General features: G+C 63.9%; 1 protein-coding gene across 8 annotated transcripts in view; it reads right to left on the bottom strand.

Moving 5' to 3' along the window:
* The window catches only part of KDM4B (lysine demethylase 4B), a 117,324-nt gene that overhangs the window by 43,399 nt on the left and 54,803 nt on the right, over nt 1-19,122 (bottom strand). For 5 of the 8 annotated variants that reach the window (XM_070622684.1, XM_070622680.1, XM_070622681.1 and 2 more), the window contains exons 7-8: nt 5,748-5,797; nt 1,428-1,531 (exon numbers count right to left, since the gene is read on the bottom strand). In XM_070622684.1, the coding sequence (XP_070478785.1) occupies nt 1,428-1,531; nt 5,748-5,797 (154 nt within the window). Of the gene's footprint in view, nt 1-1,427; nt 1,532-4,346; nt 4,790-5,747; nt 5,798-19,122 lie in introns of those variants that run through there. The other 3 variants (XR_011540746.1, XR_011540745.1, XM_070622685.1) reach the window with 2 other exon arrangements.

Genomic DNA, 19,122 nt, shown 5'->3' with positions numbered 1-19,122 from the left:
CCCGACGCCTCGGGGGAACCGCTGCCTGGCCCAGTGGGAGGGGCGGCCCCCCATCCAGGGCATCCACCTCGGCAGCCCCTCTGAGCCAGGAGGCCGCCACCTTCAGGTGTCGTGCCGCAGTGGACGTCGTGCACAAACCGCAGTGCCACGTGGACGCGGATGCAGGCGAGGCGGCGCCCGCAGCAGCCTCCTCCCGCCGCACCCTCTGCGGGAGGTGCCGCTCGGGGAACGTTCAAGACGCCCTGGGGAGCAAGTGCTTCTGCTCCGTGAGCATGGCCGGGATCCGTCTGCGGGGTGCCTGGGGACACGCGGTGTTCAGGCCGGAAGTCAGGGACAAGAGGACACCGCGGACACCGGCGCTCTCAGAGCAGACCCTCCTGCTGCTGTGAAGAGCACGCTGCAGCCGCCAGGAAGCCCGGGGCCACGCCGCTCACTGATGCCGAGGCCGCGGGCGCCTTGATTGAAGTGTCAGAAGCCATTTCTGGCCTGCTGAGCTCGCTGGAGAGCCAGTTGCCAGGCTCTGATAGGAGAAGCTGCTCCTACACCTCACAGGTCGCTCCTCTGGGGAAAACTCCAGAAAGGGGTCCCAAGGACCTCCTCTACCTCCCCCATCAGTGCTGGGGGTCTGCTCGGGCCTGTCTGGGAGGCCCCCTCCCCATCTTTGGTCCCCAGGGTCTTCCCGAGCCTGTCCAGGAGGCCCCCTCCCCGTCATCGGCACCCGGGGTCTGCTGGGGCCTGTCTGGAAGGTGCCGGGCACGTGCCTCTCGCCCAGACTGACTGGGGGACACAGGCCTGGGCTTTCCTCAGGAGTCTAGGAGGCTTGTCCTCAGGGAAGCAACGGTCCGCAGTGGACAAGGGCTGGCCCGACCCCCACCAGGTGCCCCGCGAGCCCTGCCCCCAGGGTCCTGGCGTCGTCTGGCCCCCGACCGGCACGGCTTCCGCTGCGGGAGGACGGCAGAGCAGCGCTGGAGCAGCAAACCAAGCGAGCTCATAGGCGCGGGATGCGAGGGCCACACGGCTCATCTCTAACAGGGACTCGCTCTTTCAGGGGACACAGCCAGGGCCGAGGGCAGGGCTGGGGTCAGGGGCGAAGTGCTGGGGGGACCAGGCTCCCACGGGGAGGAGGGGCCTGCGGGGTCTTCAGCGGCTTCCCGGGAAGTCGGCAGGAGCTCCGGCCCCAGCCCCACCCCACATGGGGCAGAGGCTGCATGTGGGTTTGGGACGGGGCCCAGGGGGAATGAGGCCCCTGGGCTGTCCCCTCTCCACCTCACCCCCACCACAGAAGAGCTGGAGGCCGACTGCCCAGCACATGTGGCGCTCCCCCAGCTTGCCACTGTTCCAGAACCTTCTCCATGGTGAGGAAGCCGGTGTCCTGGAGCACTGTGGCTCCCGGGCCCAGGAGCCCCCCTCGAGCAGCCCCCACGTACCCGGCTGAAGGGGATGCCGTACTTCTTGAGGATGATGGGCGAGATGAGAGTCATCTTGTGCCGCAGGAAGGCATCGCAGCCCTGGGAGCTCCCGGGGAAGAACCCTAGAGCAGAGAGGAGGTGGCGTCAGGGGGCAGCGCTGTCCTCCACCAGGCCTCGGCCCCGTGGGCTCTGCTGCCGGGGGGCCATGGTAATGCCCTCCAGCCCCTCTCTTAGCGAGGCGGGAGGGAGGACGGGCAGGGCCGTCTGTGCGACGGCGTGCACGCGCACGGCACACTTGCCCTCACAGACGGGGCAGGCAGCACGGAGATGCCCGCTGAGCTCCCCAACAAACCCACCGCGCTGCGTCCACACAGCCCGGGCGGCACGAGCACAGCCGGACGGGCCAGAGCTGGCACTCCAGGAGCAGACAAGGTGCCCCCCAACACACAGGCAGGTCCTTTGTGGCCCCAAGTGTGTCTGCAGGGGAGACGGAGGCTGTGGGCTCTCCTGGGGCCCTGCTCTCGGCCGTTTGCACACGGTCCCCACGGGCCCCAGTGGGGACAGGGGCTTGGCCGCCAACTGACCCACCCGTGGCCCCCAGACCCTCAGGGACACAGCAGAGCAGCCCGAGCCCAGCCCGCGTCCACAGCCCCCACCCCGCACGCTCTGTCCCGAGCCAAGGGTCTGAGTTCCCGTCTGAGGACGCTTTCTGCCTGCAAGGTCACTAGATTACTACTCTAAAGTCACGTTCGTAGATGGACGGAATGCTGACCGTCGGCTCCACCTGCCCAGAGGCTGCTGGACACAGTTGAAGGACATTCTCAAATCTCTCAACGGCCGACACTCAGGTCAATGACACTCGCGGCTCGTGGGCAAAGGGACACAGGCCCTGGGTTCTGCCCGGCCTCACCCCAAACCTCATGGGGGCAGCAAAGAAGGGCTGCCGTGTGGACCCCGTGAGGGCGGGAGGCGCCAGCGCAGCAGCGGGTGCCCCCGGGTGTCCCCTCCCTCCAGGGCTGCCCCCAGGCCCGGCGGCTAAGAACCCTCTGGAAGTCGACTCAGACCTCAGGCACCGGCCTTCAGGCCAGTTCACACCCTTGGTGGTTAAAGAGGGCACAATCACATGTGTGCACACGTGTGTCCGCGTGTGCAAGCACACAGCCCCATCCACATGCCAACTTGGGGTGGGAGCTCAAGCGCGAGAAAACGTGGCAAGTTCTGGAAAGCGCGAGGGCGGACAACCCGGCACCTCCCTCCACTGGAAGCGCTTCCGTCAGTCATGGCGCGGCCGGGCCGTTCCTCTACCGCGCGGTTGGAGTGGCTCTCGTTACAACCCTAATAAAGACGCCTCCCAGTGACCAGCACCAGCGACGCCAGCACATTAATGCTTCTCCGTGGGCGCCGCCACCTCCCAGCGAGGCCACGTGGAGTCGCTATTCATTTTCCATCTTACTCGACACTCACGCCACCCATCTCAATAATGCAGCCCTCGGCGCACGCTCCAAAAAGGCTCGCAAGGGACACCGAGGGGACAGCGACTCACCTGCCCGAACCTCCCGTCCTCCCTCTGGAAGGAGAGCAGCCCGAGCAACAGGCCCGGCCTCCCCACCAACGCCGCCACCACCCAACCTCCTCCAGGGCTGACAGCCCAGCACGTCCCTGAATTCAGGGGACGGCTCCACCCCACCGAGGAGGGACTTCCTGAGTCCATGTGTTTCAAGAAGTCAGGACAGGTGGCCTCCCAGCTCCCTGGCTCTTCTTCTCCCAGCCCCGGCCACCAAGCCCCGACACATGCCCGAGAGCGAGCCAGCCGTCCAGGTCCCCGGTCAGAGGTGACAAGGGCCACAGGGCCCTGGCTCGGGGAGCACAGGCCGAGGTCCAGGGAGAGGGCAGTGGCACCATCTGTGGTCGGCGGGGGGCCCCGTGGGATCCTGTGTCCAGCTTCTCTAGTTGGCGCTCAGCTCATCCAAAACTGAGCTTTTCCCGTAGAAAAGGTCTCCCGAGCGGGAGCAGACCGGGCGTGGCTGACAGCAAAGTTCCTCTGGGACGTGCAGAGTGGAGACGGCGCTGGCGAGGGCCGGCGAGGCCACAGACGCAGTCACCAGAGAGTGTCCACGCCGGCCGCACAGCGGCGTCCTGTTCCGTGCCGTTCCAGGTGTGGGAGGCTGAACAGCTGCCCCCATGCGGGGTCCACATCCTGATCTCCAGAACCTGTCATCACGCCCCTTCTGTGGCGAAAGGGACTTTGGGGATAGGACTAAGCTAAGGCCCGAGACGGGGTGGTCCTGGTTCCCCGTGTGGGCACAGCATCATCCCAGGGGTCCCTGTGAGAGGCGGGCAGAGGGAGACGGGCTCCAGCGGAGGGAAGGCCATGTGACCATGGAGAGGAGAGGAGAGTGATACGGCCATGAGCCACGGGGCGCGGAAGCCTCTAGAAGCCAGACAAGGCAGGAGGCCAGCCCTGCCCAGGCCGGATTTTAGCCCCAAAGGCTCATTTTGGACTTCTGACCTCCAGATCTGTAAGAAAATTAATCTGTGGGGCTTTTTAACTAAGACTTTATTTATTTATGTATTTATTTTTAGGAAGACCAGCCCTGAGCTAACATCTGCTGCCAATCCTCCTCTTTTTTGCTGAGGAAGACTGGCCCTGAGCTCACATCTGTGCCCATCTTCCTCTACTTTATATGTGGGACGCCTACCACAGCATGGCTTGCCAAGCGGGGCCGTGTCCGCACCTGGGATCCGAACCAGTGAATCCCGGGCTGCCCAACTAGAATGTGCGAACTTAACTGCTGCGCTGCCGGGCCGGCCCCAGGACTTTTTTTTAAAGAGCTGTTCAAGGTTGACAGCCAAACTAAGAGCATCTATGTTGGTTTAAGCCATTGAATTTGGGGTAATTTGTTCCAACAGCAACAGGAAACTAACACAATAGGGAAAGAGGTTTCTTAACTTGTATTTTAAAATGAAAATCCGCATTTCAAATTCGGATTTAAAAAACACAATGGGAAAACATTTTCATTTGGTTTTAACTTGGAGCGTCGTGGTAAGTGGCCTCGGTCTCTGCGAGGACCGTGTGGGGCCACGGGACCCCGGCCGTGAGCAGAGCGCTCTGAGTGCAGGACGCGGCTGCTCCCAAGGACAGGCTCCTGCTCTGACAGAAACGTCAGCGTGACCGCAACGCCCTCCGCCCAGCCTGGGCGCCCACCGCCCACCCTCTCGAGCCCCTCGGTTCTTGGGATCACCGCAGGCACCTGCTGAAGACACGCACAGCTCCAAGTGCAGCCGGGACAGGAGGCCCGCTTTTCCAGAAAGATCCACCGTTCCCATCTCCAAAATCAAACGCCAGCAGGAAGGGGAACAACGCACGGCATGGGCGATGTCTGTTGAGGTGCAAGGAGGGCACAGAGGATGGCGGCCAGCAGGCAGGGAGCGTGCCCAATGTGGAGCGATACTTCTGGAAGATTCCATGACTGCCTGGGGCCGGGGCTGCCTGCCGCTGCCGCTTGGAGGGTCGGATGATCAGAAGGCCCTGCACTGCCCGAGTGACCCCAGAACAACGGGGTCCCCCCAGAGCACCTGGGGGCTGCCTGCAAGGGAGGGGCCGGCAGAGTGAGGCCAGGCCATTCCGACCAGCGAGTCTTGTAATGTTTTCCAGGCACTTACGGCCATGTGACGTCAGGAGACGCAAGCTTCTGCTGGGACAGAGAGCCAGGGCTGTGACAGGGAGCGATGGGGGGCCCCTGCCAGCCCCATGGTCAGGGTCAGGGGCCTCGGCACCCAGGCATCCGGCTTGTCTCTAAGAGTCGCCCACCCAAGGGGTCACGGCCCCCTCTCCGGACACATCTTGGGACCCTCTCTGACAAATTCCTCAGCCCAAGAGGCCCCAGCAAGGGTCTGAAGGCAGGTGGTGAGACAGTGGCTGCTGGAGGGGGTCGTCCACTGAGGGGCCCATGCAAGCCGGACCCCGGCAGGGACCTGCTAACTGGACTTCTGAGCGTCCAGACTAAAGGAGGCTTTAGGACTCAGAAAAGCATGCGACACAGAGCCAGGCCCTGGGAGGCGGAGCGAACACGGCTGCCCTCCTGGGTCACGTCCAAGAACCTGCGCCGGGAAACTGCAAACCCAGAGCGTTTAGCAGCGGCATCGTTGAAGGGACAAGCCCCGGATGGAGCGGGGGACCGCGATCTGGCCGCGGAGTGAAGGCGGTGACATCTTCCTGCACATCGCTGCTCCCAGAGATCAAAACCCAGACAGAGCGGAACCCGGAGGATGAGGCCGCCCCCGCCCACCCTACCCAGGCCCCGGGCTCCGGTCCCGCCTGCGGGCGCAGACACCTACCAATGGCCAGCCGCTCCAGGCGCTTGCCGTGCTCCGGCGGGATGGCGTACCTACAAGAGAAGGAGGCACATGAGAGGCGAGATGGAGCGGGCCCCGCACCTCCGCGGGTCCCCGGGGTCGGGCCGTGCACAGAGCAGCACAGAACTGCTGCAGTGGTCAGCACAGCGAGGGGGCCGGTGGGAGGAGTCCCACCCGGAAGGGAGGAGGAGAGGTCCGGACTCGGCAGGTCGTGACCCCTGCAGAACGCCAGGAGCAGACACTCCAGGTTACACAGCAGTAAACCTTGATGAGCCTTTAAAACCAAAAAATACAATAAAAAGCGCTGGATTGGACGTGTGGTGGGGGGGTGCCCCCAGATTTGAGAACAGGAAGGACCCCAGCTTCCTGCCTCCCAGCCCCAGGAGCCGACAAGGAGAGAAGCTTCAGGAAGCAGAAAAATTTCATCTATCACCCACTTGGTAAGTTTCAGTTTTACAGGTTTTACATTTGAAAGATTATGGAGGCTCCGTCATAAATAAAAAAGATCTAAGGTGAAAGTTTGCAAACAGATGAAGTGCCAGCCGCCAATGCTGAGTGTGGAAGCTGGCGCGGCGGGCGCCTGGGACTCCTGCCCGGCGGGGATGGCCTGGAGGCAGGCCAGGACGCCCCAGCCCACCCAAGGGGACTCGGCAAAATGAGAACCTCGATCTCCAAGCAGAGGCGGGGCCTGATGACACACAGCACGGGGGGCGTCCATCTCAAGGAGGAGGGGACAGTGGCGGAACTCTTAGAGACGCCCGAGCGCCGTCTCGGAGGATCCCCAGGACAGGGGGCCTCAGCCAGGGAGGTCCTACCCCCGGGGACAGCGGGCGACGTCTGGGGACATCTGTGGCTGTCACACTGGGGGGGGCTCCTGGCATCAGGTGGGTGGGGCCAGGGATGCTGCTCAAACCCCACAGCGCCCAGGACGCCCCCAGAGATGACCCGGCCAATGTCCCAGTGCCGAGGGGGAGGGACTCTGCTCCAGATAATGATGGGCATTTCTCACATTCTAGAAGGAGTCAGATGTGAGGACGCAGCGTAGGCCGCCCCTCCTCCCACACGGCGCGGGAAGCAGGACGTGGAACAACCTGGAACAGAAGCCCGGCCAGCCCCTGGCGCCGGGTGTCCGTCCAGGCAGAGGTTTATCAGCAGCTTTTAATACAATTAAGGGGGGGGGGCTGGCAGGAGATAAGGCGAACACCGTGTCGCCTCTAATCGAACAGGATAAAAACAATTAACTCCTGGGCACGCTCCGGGGCCTGGAGGCGGGGGCCAGAGCACCTTTGACTCTGCTGTCCTCGGAGAACTTGCCATCGTCTGGACAAAGACGAGGTCACTCTGACACAGCCTTTATCACTCACGTAAAGGGGACAGAAGCTAAGCCCCATCCAGAGCTTGTCTGTGGGATTAGCGCCCCCCAACCGGGGAAGGGAGCACCGTTCCTCCCGGGCAGACGCGGGGCCTGGAAGGCCCTGATTTACGGCTCCCAGGCTGTGATGATTAATGCAACACCCCAGCCGACAACGCTGCTTTCACTTAATTACCGCCTGTAATTGGGAGTTGTAAAGATAAGATTAATTGAATCTGGTGGATGTTAAAAGTTTAATACGTTGGAACGCGGCTCCTCTGTTATCGGAGAGCACAGACGGCGGGACGCGGGGCTGAGCGCTCGGAGCGCGGTCCCTGGAGAGATTAGGAAGGACTCCTGGCCGGAAGCCGACAGCCACCGGGATTTCTGGACTCCACGTCCTAGCGCGAGCTGCGCCCGCCCTGCCCGGAACAACGCGACAGCCTCGGGGTGCCGAGAAGCCCCAACGCCGACCACATGGACCCCAGCGTACCCCTGGGACTCGGCAAACAGACCCTCGGCTTTCCAGGGAAGGCGGGCAGAACCAGGACGCACAGACTTAACGACAGGTGCTGGCGAGGTCCGGCCACCGAAGGAGGAAAGGAGGGCGCTAAAGGCCACGTGTGCACAGTTATTAAAGGGCCCCCAGTTCTGCTGGCCCCCCGTGGGTGGGGAAACTCAGGCCAGCGGGCCGCAGGCCCCACGGAGCCCCCTCCCGGCTCCACGGCCTCGGGTGCCCAGGCAAGGCGGGGCTGGAGGCCAGGGGAGCTGATGGGAGCTGGCTTCCCAACGCCACAGGAGTAAAGCCCCCCAGCCCCGTGGACCCCAGAGCAGAGCGTCTCAGGGTCTCCACCAGGCCCCTAGGAGCCCGCGCATCCCTGGCTGTTGGGGTCAGCTGTGGAGAAAACGCAGACAAGAGAGAGAAGGAAGAGCAGCTGTGTGGGGGCGCCCGTCTGCCCGCCCCCTCAGGCGGGCACATCTCTGATAACCAGCGAGTGAGGTCCCGGCCGCAAGACAGACTCAGTTCCACGGTCACGACATAGGGGTCCCCGGAGCTCCGCCCCCATCCCAAGGTCAAACCTCAGCGAAAATCCACCCGCTCTGCCCCCAGCGACCCGGGCGGCCTCTCTCTGGACGTGGCGGCCCGGCCCCAGGCGGCAGAGGCTCCAGCCTGGCTTCCCTGGACAGACGGCCTCCCGGGCACGTGGCCCGGCCTGTTCCGGGTGCTCGTCTGCCTCGCGACTGGACCAGGGTGACGTCCCCAGAACAGGACGGCGGTGGCCCTGCCCTGGCCCCTCTCCATCCCCCAGCTCACCATCTGCTTTCCCAGTGAGCGACCCTCTCCAGCGAGGCTGGTCCCGATGGCCACACACATCAGCTCCCACGCCGTCCTCTTGGTACAGTAGCCCCACTGCCCCCTGCATGGCTGGCCTCGTCAACACGCTCCTCCCCAGGGCCGGGCTGCGTCCGGGTGGTCCACTCCCTCCAGGCCAGTGGCAGGGGCGCGGAGGGCCTGCAGCCCAGCGCACAAGACACAGCTCAAGAATCTGGAGACACCAGGGAACAGGGAACGGGTGGAGCGACTTCCAGAACCTGGGGAGCCGTGGGGGGCAGAACAGACCAGGGGCTTCAGACGGCAGAGCCAGGAATGGGGGGCAGCGCGGGGCAGCCCCAGGGGATGCTGCAGGGGGACGGGCCGCCAGGGGAGCCGGCTGCAAACCAGCGGCCGAGGGCAGGCACGGAGGGCACCTCTGAGGGGACCGCAGAGAGCCCTGACTCTGTGCCTCTCCAGACCGGAGTGGCCCCTCCTGAACTCTCCCCACAGCACCCCCCCTGCATCTTTATCTGCATACTTTAAAAGCCCCTCCCCACTTTCTGCTTTTGAGCATTTTACACAAAGTACTTCTGGACAACGCTAAACCAGAAAGTCATGGCACAGAGGCGGGCAGCCAGCCCAGGTGACCCCACAGAGGCTGCGGCAGACGCGACAGGCTCCATAACCGGGTTTAATGTCGCGGAATCGCCGAGGAGGCCGACAGGGACAAGTTCGGGCACCGTCTCCAGAAGCCCTTTCTGGAAAGGCTGCAGACCTCGGGGCCTCGGGGAGAACGTCACACGTCGCCAGATGAGTCTAATCCAGGGGGGAGGCGACGGGGGGGACAGGACGGGGAACGGGCCTCACGGGTGGGGACACGGACAAGGCCACGCTGGATAGGAAACAACTACAGTCCAGCGGTCTCACTGTCCACACGACCGGAGGGAACATGCTTCAGGCCGTGTGACGGGGCAGCCGGAACAAAGCCCCCACCACACTCCAGAGGACGTGGCCTTCGGGTCTGGCAGATGGGGCGGGCAGCCCGGGGCAGGGGGGAGGGGTGGGTCCCCAGCCCACAATGCCCCTGGGCCGCTTCTTTCACACTTTGAGGGCTCAGCTGTAGTGAGTGCACCCCCTTCCCATAGAGGCAGAGCTGAACCTGCACACCTGCCTCTGGGCCACCTGCCCCGGGGCCGGGTCCTGAGCCCCAGCAGTCCGTCTGAGACCTCCGGCGAGGGACACGCGTGCAAGCTGCCTGCCGGGAACCCACCGGGAGAGCCGGAGGGCGGCCATCCTGCCAGGTCCCTGAGGCAGGCCTGAGTCCAGGCTGGCGGCAGAGCCCCCTTGGGGACACCGCGAGGCCCCGGACATCAGGAGGCTGCCGCCCACGCAGGTCACGACAGAGAACGTGGGACTGCTGAAGCCCCTCCGGGGCTGTGACGCCAGGTGGAGGCCACACGGAACTCGCCCTCTGCGGCAGGGCTGCTGGCCTCGGCCGGGGGACAGGCCGCTCCTATTTCACCGGAAGGCCCCCTGTCCGCGAGGGGGATGCTATTAATAGTGTCATTTTCTTGGTGTTTTGTTTATCCCCCTGGAATGGTTTGATGGATGCGAACAATTATCAGACTATAAAAGCCAGCAAATGTGCTATTTTCTATCGCTCTAAATCATCAAACAAATAAAGTGTGAAACAGCATTTTTGAATATAATTTTCCCCTCTAATGGTTTAGAATTATTATCAAGAACAATGAAAATAAATAAGCAAACGCCTCGTGAGTTAAAAATTAAATGAGTGTGTCAGGAAGAGGAACACAGACCATCTTGGAGAGCAGAGACCTGCCCAGGGGCCGTTAGTCACGACGATGACAGGCAACAGGCCTTGGGGCCTTGCGGGCACCCGGCCAGCGTCTCGGTGTAGACTTCAGCCGTCCCCGTCCCCTTGGCCCGAGGATTGGGCGCCTGGGGCCACCTCTCGGCGGATGACGTGATGCGCCTTCGTCCCTAAGTGCCCAGCCTGACCCTCCGCAGCCCCAGGGTCCTGTGTCACTGCTGTGGGACGGCCACGAGGCCTCAGAAAGGAGGCGGGGGGGGGGTCGGCTGGAGCCAGTGCCCGCCCCCTCCTGGCCTCTGCCCTCCTCTCCCGGGCCGTGGACGGCAATGCCAGGGGGGCTGTGGTGTCTCAGACCAGCAAGAAAACCCACAGTCATGGGGCCAATTCTCAGGCCGAGGAACGAGTGACTCTGGTGGAGGTAACCCCACCCAGCCCCGGGCCCCTCGTTTGCTTGCACCTGTGGCCACCCTGGCTGCTGGCCCCACTACTGGTGGTCTGAGCCCCCTGCGAGGAGGGCGGCATTTCCATGGTAACGAGGCCCCCCAGCACCCCCTCCCACCTGCTGTCAGGACACTGGGGCCGAGCCCTCAAACGGGGGCCCTCCACTCCCCAACTGCCCATCCCTGAGAGGCGCCCTCTGCCCGGAGCCGTCTTGCTCAGAATTGGGGCTGCGATGCAATAACACTGACTTCATCTTTCCCCCTGAAAACTCTGCTGGGGGACAAAGGTACTTGGAACTTCCCCCACCGCCCAGCCTGATGGCTTCCGCCCAAAGGGGGCCCAGCAATGGCGAGCAGGCCCGCCCCGCCCCCGCTCTCTGCCGGGGATCGCGTGCCAAGCGCAGGGTCCAGCGGAGCCCTCTGGAAATGTCAGTCCAGCCGCATGGTGCGGGCGAGGAAGTTAATTTCACAGTGTCTGCACAAGGCCGGGCAGACGGCCCCTCGCCGTTTAACGCGCTATAATTATGGAGACGGGAACAGGGAGGCAGGGTCCGCCGAGCGCCAGGACCAGGTGCCGAGTCGGAGGCGCCCAGCAGGAGCAGCGGCCGCACAGCCCAGGAGGCCAGGCAGCCCCAACAGCAGCGGCCGCGCCAGGCCCCGCGGGCAGGGCGTGCAGACGAGCCAGGACCACCGCGATCCCCAAACACAAGCCCCACGCGGCACGCGGCCCTCGCCCTCTCCAGCCGCGTGTCACGGCGACGGTGCCAGCCGCTGCCCCGTGGTCGGGACGGCCGAGCAGGATAGCCCGTCACAGAGCTGGCTTCCCGCAGCTGCCGTGCTGGCGAGGTGCCGTCTGAGCCGGTGAGAGGCGAGCGGGGCCAGGGTGGCAGGGCAGAGGGCCGGGGCCCAGTCACTGCAGTCACCTGAGCCGAGGACGCTGCGACAAGCATGTCCACTTCACCTACCAAGACCCCCAGCACTGTGGAGACTCCACGTCAGGGTTCTGCGTGCGGCACGGAGGTCACACCTCGACAAAGCCGTCAGAGGGCCTGGCCCTGAGGACGCGGCTGCTGAGCTCAGCGGACAGACGCCCTCGGCCCTGCAGCGTCTCTGGGCTTCAACCAAGGCGTCCACTGGGTTAACATGAGCCCCGTCAGAGGCACCAGAAACCCAAGACAGCAAGCTGCAGACGCCCCTCCGGAAAAGGCACCAGGCCCTGGCGGTTTTACTGAGGGTCCTTCACGCTGCAGTGCCAGGGCCCAGCTACACCCACGGTGGCCGAGCATGTGGGGGGACCAGAGGTCGCTGAACGTGCATATAATGAATGTGGAGTATTTGTGAATGAATGAATGAATAGGAAACCCTGTTACCGACACAGGACAAGGACACACAGGAAGATGACAGGTTGCTCTCAAACAGCTGCAAAAGTTTCAGATCAAATAGCAATTCAGGTGCAGAAGGGTATTCAGAGACAAAGAAGGGCTTATCCCCAGGGTTGCAAAGACAGTCCGACAAATAAAAATCTACAGAAAATGCCAAACCACTCAGTATAAAAATTCCTAGCCTCAGGGGCTGGCCCGGTGGCACAGTGGTCAAGTTCACGCTCTCCACTTCAGTGGCCCAGGGTTCGTGGGTTCAGATCCCAGGTGCAGACTTACACACAACTTGTCAAGCCATGCTGTGGCAGGCATCCCACATAAAATAGAGGAAGATGGCCACAGATGTCAGCTCAGGGCCAATCTTCCTCAAGCAAAAAAAAAAAAAAAAAAACTTCCTAGCCTGTAGGACCAGGAGAGACCTTCCCATGGCTGCACTTCATGGGGACGCAGAAGAGGCTTTCCAGAAAGTCGGGCACAAGGCAAGCTGCCCATTGTCACAGCCACTCACCAGACGCATTGAAGACAGCAGCCAGGGGACTAAGTCAAGAAAAAGATTCACGGGGAGTAATCAGAACGGAAGAGGCCGATTTTTTTCTTTTCAAGCGACGTAACCTTCTCCTTGGGAAAACGAAGAGAACCAGACACTGAATGGCCCAGCAAGGGGACAGAACAGAAGACCCGTGTGGAGAGCCAGGCTCCTCTGCACCAGAGAGACCGGACAAGCCGCTTGGGAGCCCCGTCCTGTGTCGGGTTTAGAGGCAGGAAACCCCCCACGAACGAGGGCATACGTACACCTGGGCGTGTCTGCCATGGACGGAGTCACAGCCTCTGACCCCCGAGACTGACGCCTCCACCAGGAGCGGGGGACGCACACGCGCATCAGGAGACCCCTCCCCTGCAACCAAGACGAGGCAGCGTGGCTGAGCCGTGACGGTGACGAGATGTCGGCTGAGACAGAAGGCAAGCGTGCGGGGTGACCGTGTCACACAGGAGCGATGGCCTCACCATCATGGCGGAAATGGGAAAGAATCGCTAAAAACAGACATGCCAGCGGGCAGGTGGCGCAAGAGCACGGTCCCCCTGTGTACACGCCAGTCTGGAGAAATACAAGATGCCAGAAAAGGCGCCCGGCAGACAGGCCTGCCCTTGACATACGACGGCCGGGGCAGACGGACAGCCTGGAACCACCGAAACCCCGGGGTCCCCACACCCACCGGGAGGGGAAAGCAGAGTGTCCCCGAGCTGGTCTGCCCGGAAGGACGCGGCGAGGGAGGAAAAGGAGGCAGGCCCTGCCCAGACTCTCAGGGAGGAAGGGACGGCATATCTGAGTCCCTGAGCAGGTCCAGCACCACAGGGGTCCAGCCCGAGGGCTCCACACACCTCACAGCCCCCGCTGCACAGAGGCTGCCCGCCCGACTCCTGTGGGGAAATCCCACCTTAGCCTCTGAGGGACCTGGTCCCACGGAGACGCAGCCTCGCTCATGTGTCCCCGCGCCGGGCCCTTTACTTGACAGACGTGAACACTTGCTGGGGAGATAGGATCAGCCGGGCGGTGGGGGCTGCTCCCAGGAAAGAACCTCATGGAGTCTCCATGGTTTTATCTCTAATGGATCGTTTGATGGGACCACAGGCGACGGAGTTTGGTATCTCACACCAGCAGCGCCAATGACTTCAAATAATAGCATTTTTATTGAAACGTGCGCACAAGATTAGCAGAGTTCTGGGAGCATCTGCTCAGAGAAAATGGGAGGCTCAGAAGGGGACGGCCACCGGCGGAGACGCCGACGGAGCCGGCCTTCTGGGGAGACAGAGGGGTCACAGGGGAGGGGCAGCTGGGGCCTCGGAGAGGGGCGGGAGGGGCGGATGCTGCCCTGGGCACCGCGGCCAGTTGGCAGCCTGTCCCCGAGGTGTGCTGGCGTCTCCCCATAGGAACCGGGGATGGGCTGGCACCGGAAGGTCCCATCCAGCTTCAGGGGGCCAAGGGCGACCGCAGATGCACGAGCCACTGTCATGAAGGAACAGACTGCACAAGGCGAGCGGGGCGGAGCCTGCAACTCGACACCCAAGTGGAGCCCTCCGACCCGGCCCCGCCTTATTCCAGGCCGTGAGTTATTCTGATGGTACGACAGGACCAAAATTTCCATCCCGTGCGTGCCTGTTTCTGATGCGCATCTTAAAGCCAGGGCCCGCACAGGTGAGGTTTCAAAGGGCAGGTGCCGAGCGATGGAGCAGCTCATCAAAGCTGGACAGGGCCTTCTCGGCCAGCATGGGGGCAAGCGACTTGTGGGCACACGGTGCTGATGATCGCTCGGTGCCAGCCACAAAGCAGCCCCCACCCCCCCCCGGAACTGGCCTGAACTCCTGCTCATAAAGCCACCAGGAGGCGGCCCCCATGGCGCCCAGTGCCAGCAGCAGCGCGCCAGTCGGGCGCACAGGACACAGGACGGCTGGGACAGGACAAGCAGCACGGGTCCGCAGAGGGCACCCGGGCGCCTGAGACGACAGGACAGGGGCTGCTGGCTCGAGAGAAAGGCGTGGCCCCTCCTGAGCGGGGAGGCATCAGACAGACTGACATGTGCCCCCCACATACCAGCCAGAGCGGGCACGCGGGGTGGAGCTGGTTGGGCTGGGAGGGGCTGGAGCGCGGGCTCCCCTGCGGGGTCGAGCCGCCGGGACATCTCAACGCAGGAGGCTCTGCTGGGTCTGTTCAGGGACGGCCGAGCCTGGGACACGACTCATCCATCCTCACCCACGGCCACACGCACGCAGCGCCTACCGACCTCGTGTGGACACGCGTGGGCAGCCGAGGCCCCCGGCAACCGGGAGGATGGGCCGATGGCTCTCCTGTGCCCCTGGAGCTGCGCTGGGTGGCCCTGACTTGCCCTCTGAACTATGGGATGAGCCGTGAGGAGTCTACACAGGCCCCGTGTCCACCAGGGGCTCCAGCTCCCACGTGAGGCCGTCTGGGTCTCAGCCAACCACCCAGCAGGCAGAGCCACGGCCCTCGGGGTCACCAGCTTCCCCAGGCACCGGCGCTGTGGGCGGCTGAGCTCAGGCCCAGGGAGGCCCCTCAACTCGTCACCAGGTTGGAGAGGGGACAGACTGAGGCTCCGGGAAGCCCTGCGGAGCCGCGAGCGTGTCTGTCCTGGCACCACGGCACGGCTGGCCTGTCCTGTGCCTGGCCCTATCCCCTCCACCCAAGGCTGCGCGTCCACCTCCTGCAGCTGGGCCAGCACGAGGGGCACAGGTACTGCAGGTGGCCAAGCCACGGTGGGGAAGGCGCCCCTCCCCGCCAGGTCCACAGGTCTCCCTCCCTGGGGGCTGCGTCTGCGACAGCAGCCTCGCAACATGAGCAAGCGCCATGGAAACCAGCCCGGGAGCAGCCCCCCGTCTCTGACAGCTCAGCCCAGGCACGGGCGGTGGGAGAGGGGTCCCCATGCGGCCGCAGACTCCACAGCGCGAATCCACCACTAATCCAGCCACTGCCAGGCGGGCGGGGGTCTGAGACGGAAGGAACGCCCCGCGACGACGCCTTCAGCAGAAGAACCTCGGTCCCTCCATGCGAGAAGGAGGCGATGCCAGCTCCTCGCCTGGCACTCCAGCCCAGAAGCTTCCTTGGCGGCTGGGCCGCCAGCGACAATGCTGCTGTCTCACGGCCGCGGGAGCCAGGGTGCGCCTCACGGCTCCAACTAAAGTGCCGCTTCCCACAAAGACCCAAACGAGGGCCATCTGCTCCCTCCAGACCAGGCCAGCGGGCCGCGCACCGGGCCACGCGGGGCAGACGGACAGGAGGGCACGGCACTCACATGGGCGGCCTGACCCCTCCCCAGGGCGCATCCTCACAGCCAGAGGCGTCTCCTGGAGCCAGCCTGCCGGGGAGGAACTCCCGCACTCTGGAACCTGCCTGCCTCCGTGCGGCTTCCCTACTCCCCCTGGGGGCCTGGCGCTCTCTGGATGGGGGGGCCCGCAATGGAAGCCCCGTCCCAGTGGCTGGCGTCTGTCCCAGCGTGGCTCATGCGGGCACGGAGCAGGCACCCCGTCAGGGCCTGGGCTGACCCGTGTCCCTCAGCCTCGAATGATCTCGTTAGTGCCCACACGGGGCAAAGCTCGCTGACCCCAGCCCTTCTCTAGCTGGACGCGTGGACTACACTTCCCAGCATCCCTTGCTGCAGGTGTGACCACATGGCCGGGCACTGGCCAATGAGACATGGGCAGAAGCCACGGGCACTACCTCTGGTGTGGCCCAGCAGAGCTTTGGGACACGCCCTCCCACTCGCCCAGGTGACCTGGAAGGCACGCGTCGGGGCGGGAGGGCCCCTGTGGCCAGGCCCCGTTCCTCCAGCACCTCCTCCATCTCCCACGAGACCCCACTGGCTGCAACTATGGCTCAGCCCGGCGACACCCAGCAGCCGTTCAAGGGGCTCCGGGAGAAGAGGGTCCTTGCTCTCCAGCCCTCCAAGTTCAGGACACCTCCGCCCACTGTGTCGTGCCCTGTCCCCAAGGCTGAAGACTACCGGCCACACGCTCCCAGGACCTGCCGCCCCCCGGCCCAGCACGCCTGAGCTCCATGGCCCCGACCCAGTGCCAGCCGGGCAGTGCCTCATCAGGGCCGAGGGCAAGACCCGAGGAGTCAGCCCAAGCACGGCCTGGCCCACAGGAAGCACCACGGATGCGGCCTCGGCTGTCCCCACTTCTCGTCATGTCGTCACGGACGGTAACAGCTTCTCACCCAGGTGCAGATAACGCGATGACACATGGTAGCAGCAGCCCCAGAGTGGAAGCCACCTAAACACCCATCCACAGTGGAATGACACGCAGATGGAGGGACAGACAGATGACAGAGAATTCTGCAGTCACGAAGATGAACGCGCTATGGCCACACACAAGGGCTGAGCGTGAGGCGCACAGGACTCCCTCCTATGGAGCTTGAGTCTGGCCACACCAACCACATCACCCAGGGACACGGACGCACGAAGAAAGCGGCACTGAGCCACGCGTGCCACTGAAGCCAGGAGCATGGTCGTCAGCGCTGCGTGGGGGGGACACACAGAGGGCAGCTGCAGTCATTCGACAAACGCGACATGAAGCAGCGCAGAACGGGCTGCTCTGTGTGACGCGGCTCAGAGAACAAACCCCGCCCCGCGGGGGGAGGAAAGAAAGCGATCAGTAACGTCGACGGGGGCACACCGGCACCTGCCATCTGTCCAGATCCTGTACCAGCCACGAGGCTGTTCCGTCATTATTTTCTTCATTTTCTGATGTTTGAAGTAGTTAAAAAAAAAAATACAAAGAGAACAGCACGGAGGGGGAGGAGGGACGTTACGGTGCAGACACCGACCACACATCTCAGCCAGGGGACCAAGATGACATCACAGGGGTCAGTCTCGGTGGTGGCAGGACCCTGGGATGATGGCATGAGGAGTGCCCTTCACTCCGGGGCCCTCCCGGAACGCACCGCCCCAGCCACCACGAGGAAACCCAGACAAACCCCGACTGAGGGGCTTTCTCCAGAGTCCTGCCCGGGCTCCTCCAGACCGTCGAGGTCACCAGGACGAGGAAGGTCTGAGAAACCGGCCCATCCCGACGGAGCTCGGAGACGCGACATGCACACATCACGTGGGATCCTGGGGCAGAAAGGGGCGTCGCAGACACAGAGGGGATCTGCATAAAGGACGGCCATGTGGGTGAGACACCGCGACATCGGCTCCTCCCCGGACAGACGCCCCAGCCCAGAGCAAGGTGCTGAGTGGGACCGGCTGTGGGGCTCTGCAGGAACTCTCTGACGATCTGCTCAGTTTTCTATAAATCAAAAAGAGTTCTACAAAATGGCTTTTTTAAAAAAGAGAGAGAATATGCCACCAAAACAGTGCACAGACCAGCCTGTGACAAACCTCAAAGGAACAAGGACACGGGCTCACGGGGGACGGTTGGCGCCTGGCACCCACGCTGTGGGCACTGGCCCCCTGCTCTCCAAGACGCCAACTTCCAAACTCGGGCGGCTGCGGTGCAGCCCGGCAGGCCCAGCTCCTGGAAGGCATCTCCTTCTGCAGAGGCGACCAGGCCCGTCCAACTCGCCAACAAGCAGCCCCCACGATCTGCTCCGGGGCAAGGGCACACTCGGCGGGGCTGCAGGGTGGCGCTCTGCAGGGGATGGACGCGCACCAGGGAGAGGCCTCCAGGCGACCCACCCGCTGCCTTACTCATCGTCTCTCAATAAACGGTCCGGCACCGCCCGCCCTCTCAGGAGGACTCGCTGCCCTGAGACGCTCTTCCTGTGGCCGCTCTTCTGTCATCGCAGCTCAGGACCTGGGCTGACAGAGCAGCCGGCTGGTCGCCAGCGTGTGAACAAGGGACCATCGAGCCGCCTTCCGTCATCCAGTGAGCCGTCCACCCGACGTCCCCAGGCGCCCAGGGGGTCTCAGCTGGTGAGCGCGTGGAGGCGGGGCGCGTCCATCCCACGCGCACTTGTATGGGTGACAGGGCCCCAAGCTGGGGAGCTGAGTTATGACACCCGATCTGCGAAGCTGTCAGGCTCCCCTACTTCCACTCCAGGTCCATGGGCCGGGCCCTCCCTGCCATCACGGGGCCTCCGGATCGGCCAGAGCCAGGCACAGGGAGAGTGATCCTTTCCCAGAGGTGCCATGCCTGAGTCAGGAGGGACCTGGCGTGCACCGCCCCAGCTCTCGGAGCCGTGAGGCTGCCCGCGGCCAGCGCAGACCCAACCAGGCCTCCTCCAGGCCCGGCACTGTCCACCACGGCCCTGGGCGGCTGCCTGGGGCTTCATCCCCCACCCGGACTTCCATCCACCCGCTGGGGACAACGGTGAGGCCCTCACAGGGCGGGCAGTGCGGTCCAGCAGCGCCACCTGCAGGCAGGCCTGGGGGGAGCGGGCTTAGGACGGCCGGGGAGGGGGGAAGAGGGAGGGGGCGGGAGGCGCCTGTCCCCGAGGCTCCCTGGGCAGATGAATCGCTGCCCGCAGGGGTGTAGCTGGGAAGTGAGTCGCTGCCTCAGGGCCTGCTGCACGTCCCCAAGGACCAGGTG

This window comes from Equus przewalskii, chromosome 6, assembly GCF_037783145.1.
Source record: "Equus przewalskii isolate Varuska chromosome 6, EquPr2, whole genome shotgun sequence".
NCBI lineage: Eukaryota > Metazoa > Chordata > Mammalia > Perissodactyla > Equidae > Equus > Equus przewalskii.
This window is presented reverse-complemented; position numbering and strand designations above follow the sequence as displayed.